Source organism: Mastomys coucha, unplaced genomic scaffold (assembly GCF_008632895.1).
Source record: "Mastomys coucha isolate ucsf_1 unplaced genomic scaffold, UCSF_Mcou_1 pScaffold23, whole genome shotgun sequence".
Taxonomy (NCBI): domain Eukaryota; kingdom Metazoa; phylum Chordata; class Mammalia; order Rodentia; family Muridae; genus Mastomys; species Mastomys coucha.
This window is the reverse complement of record NW_022196906.1, coordinates 74,856,224-74,874,727: the sequence shown is the minus strand read 5'-3', so window position 1 is coordinate 74,874,727 and position 18,504 is coordinate 74,856,224. Positions and strand designations below refer to the sequence as shown.

At 42.2% G+C, this 18,504-nt stretch overlaps 1 protein-coding gene across 1 annotated transcript in view; it reads right to left on the bottom strand.

Annotated features, from left to right (window-relative positions):
* Positions 1-18,504, bottom strand: part of Myo6 (myosin VI) — a 139,199-nt gene that overhangs the window by 85,814 nt on the left and 34,881 nt on the right. The window contains exon 2 of the mRNA XM_031346238.1: positions 2,342-2,483. Coding sequence (XP_031202098.1) covers positions 2,342-2,458 — 117 coding nt within the window. The 5' untranslated portion in view covers positions 2,459-2,483. The remainder of the gene's footprint in view (positions 1-2,341; positions 2,484-18,504) is intronic.

Sequence of the window (18,504 nt, the reverse complement as noted above, 5' to 3'; positions counted from 1 at the left end):
CGTGGTCGAGGTTATGCTCAGTATGTGCAAGACCCAGGTCTGATCCCCAGTAAAGAAAAAACAGTATCTGTAACTCTACATGTGCAAGAATACTGTATACAATACAAGCTTCAAAGACCATTCCAATTCGAAGTCATTAACAAGTTTGTGGTCTGGGAACAGAACTCAGTGATGAGGCCCTGGATGTAGTCTCTGGTACTACAAAAGAACAACAGCAAAGTCACACTTGACTTAGAAGACTGCTGAACTCAACACTCTGAAAGCTAATTCTCTGCAACCTAAGGCATATGTTCTCAGTTTTATACGTGTCTGGTTTGGAGGAGAGACCCCTCTTTCAAAAGTGAACTTGGATCAACATGAACCAGAGCGTGAACATTATGGAGAAGATATCAATTTGTAGCAATGATTCCACAGAAAAATCCATTCTGAAATAGCTGCTATCGCCATAGAGCTATGTAAACATTGTCCCAGCCATAGCAACAGGAGGAGGGCTTGGTCCTGGCCTGGCAGGAGCTGTAGCCAATAAGAAAAACTCCAGATGAGGAATGAATGCTCCAGAGGAGGGGCAACCAAGTCTCTTAAATACCCCAAAATAATTTAATTACACTACACTCCTACGGTTCTACATCTGAGCTTGATTAACAGTAATATGACATACATCAGAACATATTGAAATATGTAAAATACTTTACAAAAGCACATCCCCTCAAATTGAGTTTATTTTATTCTTGAGCTGAATTATTCTGTCACCTACAGATGTGATAGACCACAAGAGAACAGGGGTAATCAGGAGGTATAGCCCTTGATTCAATCCTGCCTTTTAGCTTATTGTGCTTATAAATCATGTTAAGCTTTCAAACTGTATTGTGTGTGAACTCTTAAAAACTCACTAGTTAGATACGGCAGTGCACTGTAAACCCACACAGGCATGCTAACGAGGGAAGGCAAGAACACTTTGTCTTTTCCTTTCCTGAAGGCATCTTTAATTGGCCTCCACTAGCATGGCCCAGTATATATTATGCGTTCTGGTTCCTGGGTTGTTTACAGTAACAGAACAGTGTTCTCTCTGCAAAGAATCTCATGAGAGATCCATCTTGTTTTTCTAAGGTTCCCAGAAGGATGGCAGTCATATGGCATTAGTTAACAACATATTGGTAGAAAGTAAGTTATTCATGGAGATTTGCAGAGTCTAAAGTAAACAGAAATCACATCCGTACATTTAGTCAGAAGAAATGTCTAATAGGATTATTTGTTAAGCTTAAAACTGTGAGGTTGCGGGACAAAAATGACCCAACCTTGTGAAGACTGGAAGAAAGACACATGTCCACATTGGAGGCCCTAATTGTAACCAAGTCACAACTCCTGGTCTCTTTCCCCCAACTTCCACTTAGAAATCTTGATTAGTCTATGTCTAAGATTTTTTAAAAAGGATGTAAATAATAATATATATATATATATAATTAAAGCATGTTTTATATTATTATCATAAAAAAAATATGTGAGAGGTTTAAGACTCAAATATCTGGGGCTGGAGAGATGGCTCAGCTGTTAAGAGCACTGATTGCTCTTCCAGAGGACCCAAGTTCAAATCCCAGTTCCCAGTGGCAGCTCACAGCCATCTATTAACTCCAAGATCTGACACCTTCACACAGAAATCCATGCAGTCAAACACTAACACATATAGAATAAAATTTTTAAAATAAAACACAAAGCACAGAAACAACAAAAAGATATTTACTCCAATCCCATAGTATATAAATTTAATTAATTAAATAAGTAAGTTTAAGTAAACAGAGAGAGAGAGAGAGGAGAGAGAAGGAGGAAGAGGAGGAGGAGGAGGAAGAGAAGGAGAAGGGAGAGAAGGAAGGAGGAGGGGGAGGAGGAAGAGAAGGAGAAGGGGAAGAAAGAGAAGGAGGGGGAGGAGGAGGAAGAGGAGGAGGAGGAAGAGGAGAGTTGATGCTCCCTGGAAGAAATTGACATCATGGCAGCAATCACATGTTTACTTTGTAACACACTGACTACATCACAGCTCACCCAGTGATTCTAATAGTGTAGCATAAGGGATGAAACTGCTGCTGCTGACTGTATTTTATCACCCAACTTAGAATGTGGGTTTCTGATTATCACAGGCTCCTGTTTCCTCAAAGTACACAGGTCCCATTTAATCAAGGAAGTCAGCTCAAAACTTCATTTACATTACCAGACATTTGTCTCCTCCATTATGTCAGGAATATTTTTTCATGTTTACCTTTCTTGAGGAAAATGTGTGTGTGTGTGTATGTGTGTGTGTCTGTGTGTGTTTAAAAGAGAACCCATTTTGAAATCTCTCTGAGAAACTCACCTTGCCTTTTTGGTTCAAAGGTTCAATTGTTAAGCTGTCAGGGCCAATATCCACAATATTGCCCATTTGAAATCCATCTGTGGGGTGGGGTGCCCAAACGGGCTTTCCATCTTCCATTTTGAAGGAGGTTATCCACTATCTCCTGTTCAAAGGAACAAATAAAGCAACATGAATAATGGTGGAAACAGTTTTAAATTGCATCTCCTTTACACGTGTACATATAAATTTCAAGTCATAAAAACACCTCCTGCGGGTGACCTCAGCCTTCTCCCTCCCATAGCACTACCCCTTGCCCCTCTATCCACCTTAGATAAGGAAGACAGAGGCTGCTCCACCCTCAGGTAAGTCCTGTGAGCTCCCTGCTTCAGCCTTGGGTATACAAGAGTACAGCGTGGGAATGGAAACCCTCAGGGCTTACACCTGTCCTCCTAAGGTAAGTTAGAATACTACCCCAAGTGATCTGAGTTGCTCGGTAGTCTTGTTGGAATAGATATTTATGGTGCACAGATTGCAGCGTGTAAAAAGGACTCATTCTGGACCTAAATTGATGAAGGGTTGGAGGCTTCCTGTGAGTTCCCCAAGCCTGAGACAGCAGGCATGGACTCCCCAGGCTTATTCCCACGCAACTGCTCGGCATATGTTTTCATTTTCTTCTTTTGCTACTGATTTTAAGCTCACAGTGAAGTGAACAAATCTAAGTATGCAAGTTAATGAGCTGGGACAGATGAATGCACTGTCTAAGAAGCACCGTCCTCGGTTCACAGAGCATCTCAATGGCCCTGCGGTTCCCATGCCTCCCTTTGCCCGGGCATCATCTCTACTGTCCTCAGTTTTTTTTTTCTGTTCTTGAACTTTATATAAATGAGATCATGCAGTCTGTGTTCTTTGGTGTCTGGCTTCCTTCATTTAAAAAAGCATTTTATATTCAGCACAGTCAACCGTGCTGCTGTGTGTCTACTGAACCACGCACTGTTTACCTGCTGTCTTGCATTTGAATGGCTTCCAGGTTATTGCCCACTAGGAACATCCCATTTCCAACTGTTCCTGAGAGCCTTTCTTCACTCTTGGCATCCCGAGATGTTAACATTTATAGTTTTCTCTACTGGATAACCCAAAAGGTACAAGCTATCCAAAATGCTTTGTTTTAAGGAGTGTCTATAAGACTAATGTGTGATTCCATTTGCGAGCTAGTCAAACCTAGATGTTCTACTTTCAGTATCTCAATGGGAACCTAATTCTTTCACTATTCACCTATATCTAAAGAGCAGATGGTTATGTGCCACACATATATTTGTGTGCTTGGGAGTTCCATCAAAGATCCCCATGTGGACTCTTAGATGTAGTCCCTAAGAGTCATGCAGAGACACGTAGTCCAGTTGAAAGCTGCTAAGGTGTTGTCATCTTGCAGGGTGCATGCTGGATAATATTTCCTATGCTGGGCTATAGGATGAGCTGCTTTCCCTACATAGGAAGGGCTACTGCATGTGCGTCTAATTCTAACTTAACAAATAAGACGAAGATTCTCTGTAGAAGATGAATCTGTAACAGTGCCTTTGGCTTCTGCTGCCTATACACTAGTCTGCTTTCCCTAGATGATGGAAGCTCCTGTGGCTTCAAATACCATTTATATGTGAGTGATACTCAACGTCCTCTCACGGTCCCAGGTCCCCATGGAATTCTCAGGTATTTACCGGCCTAGTGAAACCTAATGAAACTAACCATACATTATTGTTAGCATTATTCCAGTCTGCACCCTGCTTTGTTCTTCCACAAATTAGTAAGGGTAACAACACGCAATCCAAATCACACCTGAAGCCATCCTCAACTCTCCCAAACCCTGATCACCCTTGATTATACCAACCCTCTGTCCCACACGCATCTTAGAGCCACCCACTCCTCTGCAAACTAGCACTGCTTTTACCAAGGCTTCTACAGGGCACATTTATACCTGCTTCTACTCTTGACGGTCCTCGGGTCAGGACTAATCCCGCTGAAGCACACATCTCATTGTGCCACTGTAATTCCATCAGGGCACACACCATTGACTGCTTGTTCCTAAGGCCCACCATGATATACACAACTTGACAGTCACTGGTGCGTGAATGAACTGCTCACACCATCCAGAAGAGTAAAAGGAGACGGGAGACTAGAAAGAGTTGAATTCTCTTAAAACCAAGGCCTGAAACTCTGACTGTTTTAAGCAGGTTGCCTCCCTGATCTTGTCTTTACCCTTATCTCTTTGGTGGGATAGTATCGCTTACCTTACAGAATTGCTGAGGGGATCAAGTGACATAAAACTGAGATCACCGTTCTAATAGACGATAGTCACACCTCCCACCCTTTGCCACAGCCTCTCATGGAAACCTCTAATAATTTGAAGGCAGTGTTCTATACACAAAGCCAAATGGCACAATGGGCACTAGTGATCATTTAGGGATAAGAAAACAACAGTCACACAGCAAAGGCAACCCCTGCCCCCACCATCCAAAAATGGAATGGTAAATTGAACTATTCAAATCACTTTTTCAATTTAAACTGGGCTACGACTCTGCAGTGAAGATGGAATTCTGAGTTCAAGGCATATATTTAACCTCACTTCTTCATCGCAGCCCTAAATCTACAAGGAAGTGATTCCTAGAAAAATCTTTCAGGGCTGGTGAGACAGCTCAGTAAAGTAAAGGTGTTTGCTACCAAACCTGACAATCAGAGTACCTTCAACAACCAGACCCCATTTGGTGGAAGAAGGTAGACCTAAGTTTCTAAAAATTGTCCTCTGACATCCACATACAATACACACATGCACAGACTAAGTAACACCCGTCCTGCCCACCCTCACTCTTACTAAGCATGTTTACACATGCAGAGCACCTTATGGCATTGTAAACCAGGCAAAGTAGCTCATCACTACAATCCCGACATTCAGAGGCTGAGGCAGGGCAGTCACCACAAACTCAAGTCCAGCCTGGGCTACATACCGAGACCTTTTCTCAATAAAATAAAAAGCAAACGAACAAAAGAGTCTACAAAGTGACCCATTAAAGAGCAGCCTCAATTTCCAGCGCTACCACCCATGATACCTTGAGCTCCGAAGAAGACCAGCTGCAGAAATACTGAATGAAAAGGAAGTCAGTGAACTTTGTTGGGATCCATTATGGAAATTTGATCATCACCATTCCCAAAGTCACTGCTGGCAGAGACCATCATTAACAGAAAACAGCCTCGTTTTTACTGCATATCTGACAACTGATTGCTTATTTGTGTAGACCATGCTGGGATCAAGCCCAGGGCCACACACTAGGTGAATGTCCTAACACTGAGCTGTGTCCCAGTCTGAGCTGCTTTTTTTGGTGACTAAGGACTCCCAGAGCTAGTAGGAGCCATCTACAGAAGCACTGAGTAATCCGCTGAGGCACTCCTGACCTTCCCAAGGGGAAGCGGGGAACTTCACCTTGTGTTAAAAGGTGAAAATGGCATCTGCCAGGAGGCAAACTTACTGGAGGTTAGGAGTGATAAACATGAACACATCCGTAGTCTTTTTCCTCTGGACCACTGAGGATGCCAACAGTGTCCGTGTGCTGTGTGCAGAGTGGGCAGGTTCACTCTACACAATGTGAGCCATGCCACCAGTACTTTGAAAAGGATTCCCTAACAGTCGAGTTGTGAGCTCTACCAGTGCCGTGTGCTTTCTTAGCTAGCCATTATACATTAAGCAGCAGCTTCAAGTATTTTGAGGTCGGGTTCAAAGAACCGAGTAACTAAAAAGGAAGAGAGAAGCATTAAGCAGAACAAGCAGAAATTCCTAGCCCTGCTTACACTGTCATGTTTTTCTGGTTCTTTAAGCACCTACTATGTGTCACAAATAACTGGGCACTAAGAATAGAATAGTGAACAAAGAGAATGGTGGCCTTGGGGACTCGCTGTCTGGCAGGAAGATAACCAGTGGGAAAGACGGATGGGGGGGTACAACCCCTGTAGTAGCAGACCTTAAAGGGGGATGTGAAGGGAAGACAGACGTATCAAATTTGCCATTTGAAGAGATTACTCCTTTATCTGGCAGCCCCTGGCATGCACCTTTGGCACACAGCTTTCCACTGGCAGCTTCTCTCACCTGTATCAGTGTACCCCAGGGCTATTAGCTTCCTAGTACCCAGACACTGTGAGAAAACTGGGCACTGGCGAACAGTTGGCCGTGGCTGGAGCCTGTTGTATGCACCTAACACTATCTTCCACCAGGCATTTATGCCCCACAAGAGATTATTTGTACACCAAAACTTCTTAGCACTTTCTAGATTCCCTTTATTATTATATTAAACTATCTCTGAAAATGCCTGCCTAAAAAATACTTCAAGTTATTCTTCCTCAGTTAGTTATGGAAAATATGGGTATTGTTTCATTATTATCATACAGTATCATGCATTAATTATGGGTATTGTTTCATTATCATACAGTATCATGCATTAATTAAACATTAATGTTGACACTTATCGTGAATATGGTGGCTTTCTAAAAATTATATACTAATTATAGATAGAAAATACTGCTAAGTCCAAATAAGGACAAAGAAATAAGAAGACATCTCAAGATTAGCAAGCTCAAAAACTGACATTAGTTGAATAAACAATTTGAATTTATATTCATTTATTCATATTTATTGAATACCTACTATGTGGGAGCCACTAGTGTAGGTTTAGATTATAATGGGAAAATATGGAGGTCACCTGTTTTTCAGTGTGAGACATAAAAAAAGAGATCTACAGCACCCTTCCTGCAGGTTTGGCTGACAGCAGTTTGTGCTGGTCCTGGTGGTGACCACTGAGGCCTGCATTTAGTGTAGCACTTAGCATCTCAAGTCAAGCCCATGACCACTACATGCACAGCGCTAGTGACCGAGGCTAACTGACACTATTAGAAAAATCACTACAAACACCACACAAACTGAGTTGTTAAGATTGCTTCTGTGCTTTGTCTTACAGATTTCCAAAGATAAGATCACAAACTGTATCTTACATATAAACTCCTGCAGGAATTGCTATCACAAAACAGGTTTGGAAGCAGATCCACAATAAAGTTCTCTCCTAACTCCTAAGACTAAGAGATTTTTAAACCACACTGACTTTGGTGCTTATGGATCTTCATGCACACATCAGAGAGAAACAGGAAGTAAAACAACTTTCTCCTTACAACTGATAGTCACCTAATTACAGAAAACCAATCATGCCGGGCAGTGGTGGTGCACGCCCTTAATTCCAGCACTTGGGAGGCAGAGACAGGCAGATTTCTGAGTTCAAAGCCAGCCTGACCTACAGAGTGAGTTCCAGGACAGCCAGGGCTACACAGAGAAACCCTGTCTCGAAAAACAAAAAAGAAAGAAGGAAAGAAAGAAAGAGAGAGAGAAAGAGAAAGAGAGAGAAAGAAAGAAAACCAATCATACATACCACAAACCCTTCACCACATCCTTAGACATTACATTAAGATGCTGGGAACATTCTTTTAATTCTTTCATAAACCACATCTCATCATTCATTTCATCTCCTCAGCTCTTCTCAGACCCTCTCCACTTCCCTCCTCATGCTCTTTCTCTTACTCTCTGTTGCTCTCACCCTCACTCAATGAAGCAAAAAACAAAAGCAAAAAATGAAAATCAAAACAAACAAATAAAACTAGACAACAAAAAAAAAAGTCAAACAAAACAAAAAGTATACACTCGATATAAATGCATATGCATATGCGTGTTTCCTGCGCGCGCGCGTGCGTGTGTGTGTGTGTGTGTGTGTGTGTGTGTGTGTGCGCGTGTGTGAGTGCTCATATACAGAGAGAGGGGGGAGGGAGGTTTTTGTGTTGGCCAGCTACTCCAGAACACAGGACCTGCTTTGGAGTAGGGCTGACATACCCAGTGATACTCCATTGGAAACAGCTTATTTTCCCTTTCCTACCAAATATCAATTGCAAGTAGCTCCTTGGTTAGGGGTGGGACTTTCCACTTCTTTTCAGTGCTAGAATTCTGTCTGAGCAGAACCTGTGCAGCTCTTGAGGGTACAGCCACAGTCTCCCCACCTCTGGCTTGTACAATGAATGTTCCTGCCTCCCCTTCTGAATAGACCTCTGAGCCTTGAGGGATTTGATGAAAACATTCCATTTATGGCTGAGTGATCCAAAGTCTCTCAGTCTCTGCACATTATCCAACCGTGGGTCTCTCTCCATTAATTCCCATTTACCACAAGTTTTCCTGATGAGGGTTGAGCGCTGATCTATGTGTCTAGCAATACGTCACTTGGAGCCACTTTATTGCTATGTGCCTTTAGCAGAATAATAGGACTAGGTTTTCCCCTAGGCGCATGACCTCTCTACTCTCAGGTTCTTAATCTCTTTAGCTATCTCAGACATGGATCTCATCTTATACACTGCATCTTAGATCCAATCTAAAGGTGATTGGTTATGCCCATAACATGTGTGCCACTACTGTACCAGTAGATCCTGAAGGCCGGTCACTGTTGTAGGTCACAGGGTTTGTAAACTGGGAGATATCAACAATTACCATTTTCCAATGGTGGCGTGCAAAGAACCTTCTAGAACTATGACTGCTTATCAGTACAAGTAAAGTAAATGTTTTATCTCACTTAACTATTAAATCTCTGCCACATGGCTATTATCCCTCTTTATAAGAAATTGAGGGTTGAAGGTTTAGGCCATTTGTCCAAGCAGAGATAATTAAGAGAGAGCCACTGATTTCGGAGTGACTGCCTTCATTTGCTTTCTGTTGCTGTGATTAAACACTCTGACTAAATGCATCTTGTGAGTACAGGGTTTATTTGACTTACACTGCCAGGTCACAATCCATGACTGAATGAATCAGAGCAAGAATTCAAGCAGGAACCGAGGCAGGAGCCATAGAAGAATGTTGCTTGTTGGCTGGTTAGTTCTCAGTCAGCATTCTTATACAACCCAGAGTCACCTGTGCAGGGGTGGCACTGCCCACAGTGGTCTGAGTCCCTCCTGCATCAGTTAGCAACGAAAATGACTCTCACACACACCTCGTACTGTGGGAACATGATATGCCAGGGTGAAGGGTGTTGAGGGTGGGGAGGGAGTATCTGCATGAGGGCTACAGGAAGGAAAGGGGGTGCTGATATTGGGATATAAAGTAAACATGTTTTTTAAAAAGAAAATGCCTCACAGACTTTTCCCTGGGCAATCTGATTGAGTCAATTCTTCAGCTGAGGGTCCCTCTTCTAAAGTGACTCTAGGTTTATTAAGATGACAGCTAACAGTGACCCAAATCTGACTCTTAATCATTGCACTCCATAGCTCCACTTCAGGGAGTTTTCTGTTTGGGTCAGTGGTTAATGTCACTATCTTAAAAAATATTTGTTTAGCTAATACAACACTGTTCCCTGGTTTAATGTCATAACAGTTAAAAATACACAACAAGTGCTATGCCAGGAAACCACAACTGCCTGAGAAAGCATAGGAAGGCTCTTCAGTCAATTCCAATCCTCACGAGTTTCTCCTCGCTCTGCCTACTCTCCCTCTGAAGGATTAATGCTTGCTAAAATCTGTTACTGATTAACTGTACAGTTACATTAACAAGAACACAGATTTCTCTTTCTGAGCAGAACCTGGCCCCTAATTATGGAAGAAGGTCACACCTGGGGAGTGTTCTGCCAGAAACATCAACACAGCCAGACCCAAGCCTCTGTCACTGATCTGTGTACATTGTTTGGATGCTGTAGACTAATAGCGCTCACTGACCTAAGTGAGTGAGAGTGGATGTGTGCAGCCCCACTCCAAAGGCCTTGTTTAGGGACAATGGTCAACTGAGGCAGCCCATCTGTCTGGAACCCAAACCCCTGGAAGTCCCTATAAACATTCTCCCTCAGGGCAAAGGGTAAGATGGTCGCTGGAAGACAAGAGCCTGCTATCTTCCAACAGCCAGCTTGTTGTCAATAAAGCTCTTTCTTTCCCAGTCACTCTGCCTCTGGATTCACTGACTCCATCGGGTGGCAATGGTTACACTTGTTTTTCGCCTCTATTCTTACATCACACAAAAGATTCCAGTGACCTAAAAAGGTGCAGAGACTTCACACTACTAGCCAGCAGGGCTATCGGTTCTGTAGCAGTGGACACTAGCTGGGCACCCACTAGTTCCCTTTACCTCTGATTCTGCCTGCCTAGAGTCACAGGACACAACATGGACACTTTAGATGTCGTTTGTCCCAGATTCTTTAGACAGTGTTTCCGACATTCTGGCTGTAAACTGGCATTCCCTAAAGCATACTCATGTTCGATTATTTGCTCAAGTAGCTCATATAACCCAGGAGAGCACTGATTTATACATTGATGGCTTATAAAATATATTATAAGGGTCTGAGGAAGTAGCTCAGAGGGTAAAGAGCATGTCGCTCAAGGATGAACAGAGTTTGGATTCCCAGGACCCAGAGAAAAGCTTGGCATGGAGGTGCGTATGTGTAACCCCAGCTCCGAGGGAAGCAGGCAGATCCCTGGAGCTCATTGGCCAGTCAGCCTTGCCAAACTGGAGAGTCCCAGGTTTAATGGCAAATTCTGATGCTAATTAATTAATTAATTAATTAATTAAAAATAAAGGTGAAGCAAGATAAAGACATCTGGTGTTGACCTCTGACCATCACATAAATACAAGCACATCTGCATACACACATATACCAGTAAGATATAAGAGGGGGGATTCAGATAAAATGGCACTGGGCTTTTATGGAGACCTACTGTCAGCACAGTCAATCAAACCCTGACTAGACTAAAGGATGTGACCCAAAGCTAACAGACTAGCTGGAGAAACTCAGCAGAGCCAGCTTCTGCAGCAGAGCCAGCTTCTGCAGCAGAGCCAGCTTCTGCAGCAGAGCCAGCTTCTGCAGCAGAGCCAGCTTCTGCAGCATTCACCCTGGCTTCTTGTGCAACTCTCCTCCTTGTAGGGTACTGGGCAGGATACCCTGGGAGAGGAGGGCCTTACTGCTGTATGGCAGAGAAAGCCAGAGAAACTCTTCTTACTCAGATCTAAGGCAAAAAAAGACAGGGGAAGATCAGAGACTCTATTACCTGCCTTGGAGAAGAGACATTCTAGCTCCTATTGCCTACATGAAATAAAAATATGAACAGCATTTATGTGCGCGTAACATTAATGTGTATCATATATATGTGTGTATATATATATATGATACACACTATATACATTATGATACACATATATATATATACATATACACACACACACACATATCATGCTACCACATCACAAATATGTTCAGATACTGTACAAAAGGAGAACCTTAAACTATCATTACAAATTTCTATTTAGAGGCCATTTGAATTATTTGTAACTCCATTATGTAACATGTATTGAGGCAATGCCTATGAAGCCAGACCTAAAAATTCAATTTTCTATTTTAAAAATAGTTGAATAGTCCTCGAGCTCTCATAACTCTGGATTAACGTGGATGTGGGCCCCTATATTCGAACTTCTCTTTTATTACAAATCATCCTAAGACCCCGTCTCTTCATTCACTCCATTTATCCTACCCCCTCCCAGTCACAAAGGGAAACTTCATCAGTACCAGTCCATCTTATGCAATCTCACTTTCTCCCATCTCCTTCTCCCTTTTGCCTCCTCCTCTCCTCTTGCCCAGCATCATAAGAACAATTTTCCCGTTACTATAGGGCTATTCCTTTACCTTCTATACCATGGCCCCTACTTTCTCACTGCTCAACTTCTCTTAAACTCATTCCTGTCCAGTGTACATTTTCAATGCCTCAACACAACCAGTGACCATCGCTGAATCACATGGTCAAGTTTCCATCTTCAGGTCCCATTTCCAGCACCTAAACTCTAGTTCCAGGGACTCCAGTGCCCCTTTCTGACCTCTGAGTGCTAATACTTACATTTAGTACAAACACACATAATGCACATACACATGCACATACATGAATAAAATAAAAAATCATTTTAACATGTTATTAATACCCAAGTTTCTAGCCAAAAGACTCCTCTCCTATGAACTACAGTACACAGACTGCTCTTCATCAATACTAGACAACAGCCATCTCTAACACACCCTACTACACCTGACTTCCTAGAGCAGCCATCTCTAACTCAGCCCACCCTACCCCCTGACTTCCTAGAACAGCCATCCCTAACTCAGCCCACCCTACCCCCTGACTTCTTCCTTTGAATCTACTCTCCTCTTCTCATAAAATGTCAGCTTTAGTCTCACAGTGGCACATACCAGAAATGCTGCAGTCATCTTTGACCTCCACCTGCACAATCTATAGCCAGTCTTTGAACAAACCCTGTTGCCTCTGTCTTCCAATTTGGTCTAGGATCTAACCTTAATCTCTGCAGTCAATTCCTACCAGGTCCTGATCCATAGACCCTCAACAAGATCATAAAAATGGCTCTCAGTGCTTTTCCTGCTTCCTCCCTTTCCTATTCTCATCAGCTCTAAGGACATTGGTCAACTTGACTCCTTCATCGCCTGTGTCATATCACAGTTTGGTTTTACAGTATCCATAGTTACTCTGTTGAGGCTGACAAGCCTCTCACACGTGACCCCACTTGTTTCCTGCCCCTCTGATGTTCACTGTTTCTACTCTTGGTGACCTTCAGCCATGATGCTCTTTGCTGCTCCCTAAAGCACACAGCAGTGCATCCACTCCAGAGCTCTGCCATGGAAAACCATCCTATGCCGTATGTCCCAACATAGCTTGCTCCGTTATCTTCTCCAGATCTTCACAAAGGGTTCAGCAGAGACCCATACATGTAGGCTGATGCTAGTGAGCATCTTCAAAACAACGAAGACTTGCATTTGTAATAGAGGTATTTGCTGCCAAGCTGGATAACCTGAGTTCAATCGGGAGACCCACATTGTAGGAGACAACATCCCCACCCCACCTCCGCCCCCGGAAAGCTGTCTCTGACTTCTGCACTCCCACCAGGACACTTGTGCACCTCCCTGTCTCCACACACAAATAATAAATAAGTGTAATTAAATATTTACAAAAGAAAGGAACCTGTGATGATAAGATCAAAGCAGTTACTCAAGGAAGAAAGGAAAATCCTGCCCTGTTTTCAGCAGGCCAGCTGAAGCTGACCTAGGCTAGTCGCCCACTGTTAAATATCTCCAACAGGGAAAGAAACAGAATAAACTTCATCTCCTGCCCATTTCACTTTCCCCAGGCCTTTCTTACATCTCAAAGGTATAGAGAAGTAAGGTTCCTACTTTGTTTCCACTGAGGACACTCGATGTAATTCTATAATGTGTGTTCACGATAATTGCTTTTGTGTGTCTGTTATTGTGTCATTTGGTCTGTCTCTAAAACAGCATGGGGTAAAAGTCAATCCACCCTCAGAATTTCTAAAAATAATGAGGCAGCAAATTCTGTGGCTACTTACCTCACTTTTAAATTTTGCAAGCTAAGTTACTGTTCTTGGCATGCTTAATTTACTCTAGTATCTTGTGTATGTGTATGTAAACATCTATAGGGTGAATTTTAACTCACGGTGGTGGCATTACGTGTAGAAGCTATTGCCTTTCTGCCCAGGATCTCAGCTGCATCCACATGCATACACACCCCTACTACCTCTTCAAACAGGTTTTCAAGGTCTTTATCTTAGCCATGTCTAACTAAGATGCAAGCATCTAAAATATAAGTGTAAAAAAAAAATGGGACAATACAGCCAAGACGTGGTCATTTTAGAACCATGTTCTTGTATCCAGATCCCAAACACATAGAAAATATATTACAAGGGTAGGTGCTAATAGGCTTCACTCTATCATAAATATTATTTAGATTCTGGTTTCTTTTACAATCCAAGTAGGACAGTAACTTACCTGTGTCCTTCCTGTATGATAGGTGATTTTAACTGTCAACTTGACACAGCCCAAAATCACCTGGAAATACAGTCTCAATGAAGAATCACCTACACTATTTTAGCCTGTAATGCATGTCCATAGGAGATCGTCATGATTAGTAATTGAAGTAGAAAGACCCAGCAGGAATGTGGGTGGCAGCATGGGCTGTGTGTGCTCTGAACTGCAGAAGATGAAACCAGCTAAGAGGCAAGGGACCACGTCTCTTTTCTCTCTGTTCCTGACCATGGGTGCAATGTGGCACTTCAAGCTCCTCCCTTGACTTTCCAAAATAATGGACTATAATCTGGAATTGGGAGCCAATTAAATCCTTTCTTTCCAAAGTTGCTTTTGGCCAGGGTGTCTCATCACAGCAACAAAAATGACACTAGGGTGTGATTATGTACCTGGTTTTGTAACTAAAGCAAAGGAGACGAACATAAAATAATGGCAGGGCACCAGGCTTTCAGCCTACCTTTGAAGGTCTACCTTGTTTGAAAAACAAGTAGAAGTACCATGACCATGCTGGTTATTGATAAGTTTTGCCTGTGTTTCAGATATAGTTCCTTTTTAGGAGTTATACATACAAAATATATTTTTTTGAAAAGATTAAAAAAGACAAGAAAATGCTTTTCAGGTAATAAACTTAGATGATAAATTATCTTTATCCAAGGGTAAGAGGTTGTTCCAAAATGGAAATAGGAAGAAGTGAAGACAAAAGTCAGAAAGTATAAATATATCACAGGTCTAAGTCATAATAAGGTTTCTAAAAAATAAAACTTTTTAATTAAAAGATGGTACATGTTTATGTACGTATGGGGCAGGTGAGTGTGTGTATTCGTGTGTGCGCACACATGCATATGCTGAAGTGTATTGTAATTGAAAGTTATTTTTTAAATCCTGTGATTAGATACTGCTAAATACTTACTCAGTATGCTCCAAACATTAGTGGGACACTAGAGAAGAAAGAAGTAGAATCCTAGAAAGTCCATGTTAACTTTAAGTTTACCTTTTCCAAAACCAGAGATAAAATATAGACCAAAAGGCCAAGGGAAAAAGTGATTATAATGAATGAATGAATGAATGAATGAATGAATGCCAACTGACAGCCCTAACCCTGAGAGATAATACTTGACCTGCCACCTGAGAGAAAGCAGGGAGACAAGATGAGAATTCTAAAGAGTGATGCCAGCCATAGCTTCAGGGAATCTCAACACTTGGCAAGAGCTGTTCTCGATGGAGTTCTATAAGAACAGGGCTTTATGACTTCTACAAAGAGGAAATCCACCTAAAGGAGGGCTGTCTCACCTGTAACTCTGAAAGTGGCTGTGCTGAGTGGGCCCACAGTTAAACACAAGCCTCTTCCACAGGAGTAGGCCACCCACGGAGGTACAGACTGAAAATGGCTGGTGCACAGAGCTAAAACATTGTTGTACAAAACAGGTCCTCAAAAATAATGTTAAAGGACTTCATGACTCACAGCTCTGCAAAAGACAGACATTAACTGTTTAGTTTTAGTCACTTATACCTTAACAATTTAAAAAAAAAAAAAAAAAGTGCCACAGTTCAAGAGGTGTTAAGGCCTATTTGTTCTCTCTCCATGTTGACTCAGGAAGTAGAACTCAGCCACCAACTTTCCAACACCTAGAGTAAAAGACATTTGGAAAAAAAGGCAGACTTCACTCAGCGATGTTTGCTGACATTCTTTAAAAGGTATATAGAAGGCAATCCCACCCAGATAGAAAGAACCCAGAATTCCCCTAGATTAAGAGCTGTGCAAGAGCCACAAGAACATCTTAGAGACAAGGCTGTTCGTAGCTGCAAGCTTTAAAAGACCTCAAAGGAGCTGGAGAGATGACTCGGTAGTTAAAAGCATGTGCTGTTCCTCCAGAGGACCTGAGTTTCAGTTCCCAGCACTCACATCAACGGCTCAAAACCAGTCACCACCCGTCACTCCAGCTCCAGGGACTCCGGTGGCCTCCCCTGGCCTCCCCTGGCCTCCCTTGACACCTACATGCATTTGGCATGCACATACACATTGTTTTAAAACTTCAAAATCTTTAAACAAGAAAAGTTAAGCTCTTACATATAAAGACAAGTCCTATTTATAAGCCTAACAGGACTTAAGGTTTTTACTCTTCAGAACTCTTGTTACAACATATGCTCAATTATTATAACCTCAAACTGTGTTTAGTCCACTTTCTCATTAATTCCTTTTTGGACTTGTTCTTTGGTGTTTTGCCACCTTCTCAATAGAGGACCATCAATACTCCTTTTAACAGAGCAAAGGATCTCACTCTTAAACTCCAACATTAAAGTGAGGAGGGAGCTATAGTCCAAGACCTGATGGTGCTGGACATGGTAACAGCAATGCCAGGGGACATGCCTAAAGCTCACAGAGAAATACAAAGTTGGAGCCAACATTAGGTGAGGTGGTAGGTTTTGCTTTATTTTTCCAGTGACTTACATAACCCTCCACTTTTAAGCCGGGTGACACGAGCACTTCAATGGGGATTTCCAGGAGTGATACGAGCCACCTGGACTCCTGACTTCTTTAGAACAAAACTCGACACAGACATGATGTGTATATCATTACAACCCTCCATAACAGCCAGCTCTTATGAAACCACCATGGTTTCATCAAATCACAAAGCTGTTGAGATGGTAATTTCTTGAAAACAGAAATCATCACAATACAATATCCAAACTGATTGCATGAACCAAGCCTGTTTCTGCCTTCCCAGCCCCCAGCACACTAAATGTGATAGCTAAATGGAGAGCTGTATTGAGGATTAAAGGGCTTCAGTTCCCCAAACAACGACAAAAGCAAGGGGCCTGCTTGCTTTTTCTTGAAACTTCCCTAGCTGTGCCATGCCACTTTGCCTTTATTTGTAGCTGCCAGCATGGTTGCTCACTTCCCTCAAGGCAGCTCCCTCTCACTAACTTCAGAGTCCAGCCTGAGGCCTAAAGTTACCAACCAACCTTACTTACTTAAAGCTCGCAGTTATTGAGGTAGGCTAAAGTCAAAGGCTGAATCAGAGCAGCTCTACGGCTCAGTTACAGTTTCACATCTCCTCCATTCTTAGACTTATTTACACAATGGTTGCTTAACAATTAGAATTCAACTCAGCTACAGTGTGGCCTCAATTCACAGGAGTTAGCATCCTGGAAGAGCATGTTACCACTACTAAGTAACTCTTTCTAAAGGAAGATTTTTTTTTCATTCAATGCTGGAGCCTACTTTGTTTCTGCAATTAAATCACTCACATTAAAGTGGCATTCCCAGCAACAACTCCCTTCCCAGAACTCCTGCTGATGGAGATTTTAAAGCCTCATTAGTACACTAGTTCTGTATTATGTTAATAAAAAGGCATAGGTTTTTGTTTTGTTTTGTTTTTTTCAAAAAAAGAGAAGCCTTTGTTAAAGCTGTCTAACCAGATATCCTCCTTTCCTGGATGTTCTCTGGAGCTGCTGGGACCTGCCTTCACTGCTTGCTCTCTACAAAATACATATTAAAGTCCCTGCAACTGGCCAAAAGAATCCTTATTCTACTTCATACTGAGCTGACAGATTGAACATAAATACACACATTTATTAAATACATGCAATTTACTCTGGGCTGAAAGGTATTTTTCTTTGGAATTTTGAGGACGCACTCAAGTATTTGTGGTACATTGATTACTGTGCTTGTGGGTTCCATCGTTTGCACGGCCTTTGTCTGCCCTGAAACTAAGAAGCTTGAAGGATCTTGAAGGGTCCAGTCTTCATCCTGGGTGTTCCAGCTTCCATGGTTCCAGAGCTCAGCAGTCGTTTCTTCACTTCCTTGTAATACACAGTTCAGTTTGGTTCCCTTGGGTTTTTAAGACAGGTCCCCTGCGTAGCCCAGGCTAGTCTGCTGAGCAATGTCTTGATGTCATTTCTTTCTTTTCCTTTTATCTTGTATCTTCTGTTCTCTCTGAAAGTTTGATAGCTCAATGTCAGTGGTATATGTCTCTGACTTAGCACTCTGATTTTTTCTTTTTTCTATTATCCAGTTTACCTTGTTATGCCACCCATCCTGGCAATGTCCTCTACTTAGCTTTCTTTTTTTTCTCATCTACAAAAACCTCTTCTAGTCCTTTATTAACATTTGGAGATGCGTGGTACACATGATAACAGCATCACACCATCAGGGAAGTACAGATAACTGAGAATGTTCTCTAGAACAGGATTCCAGAGCAGTTTAGTGTTGTCTGCTCTCAACTTCCACAAGAATCCAGCTCTGACACAGGCAGGACAGACAATGTA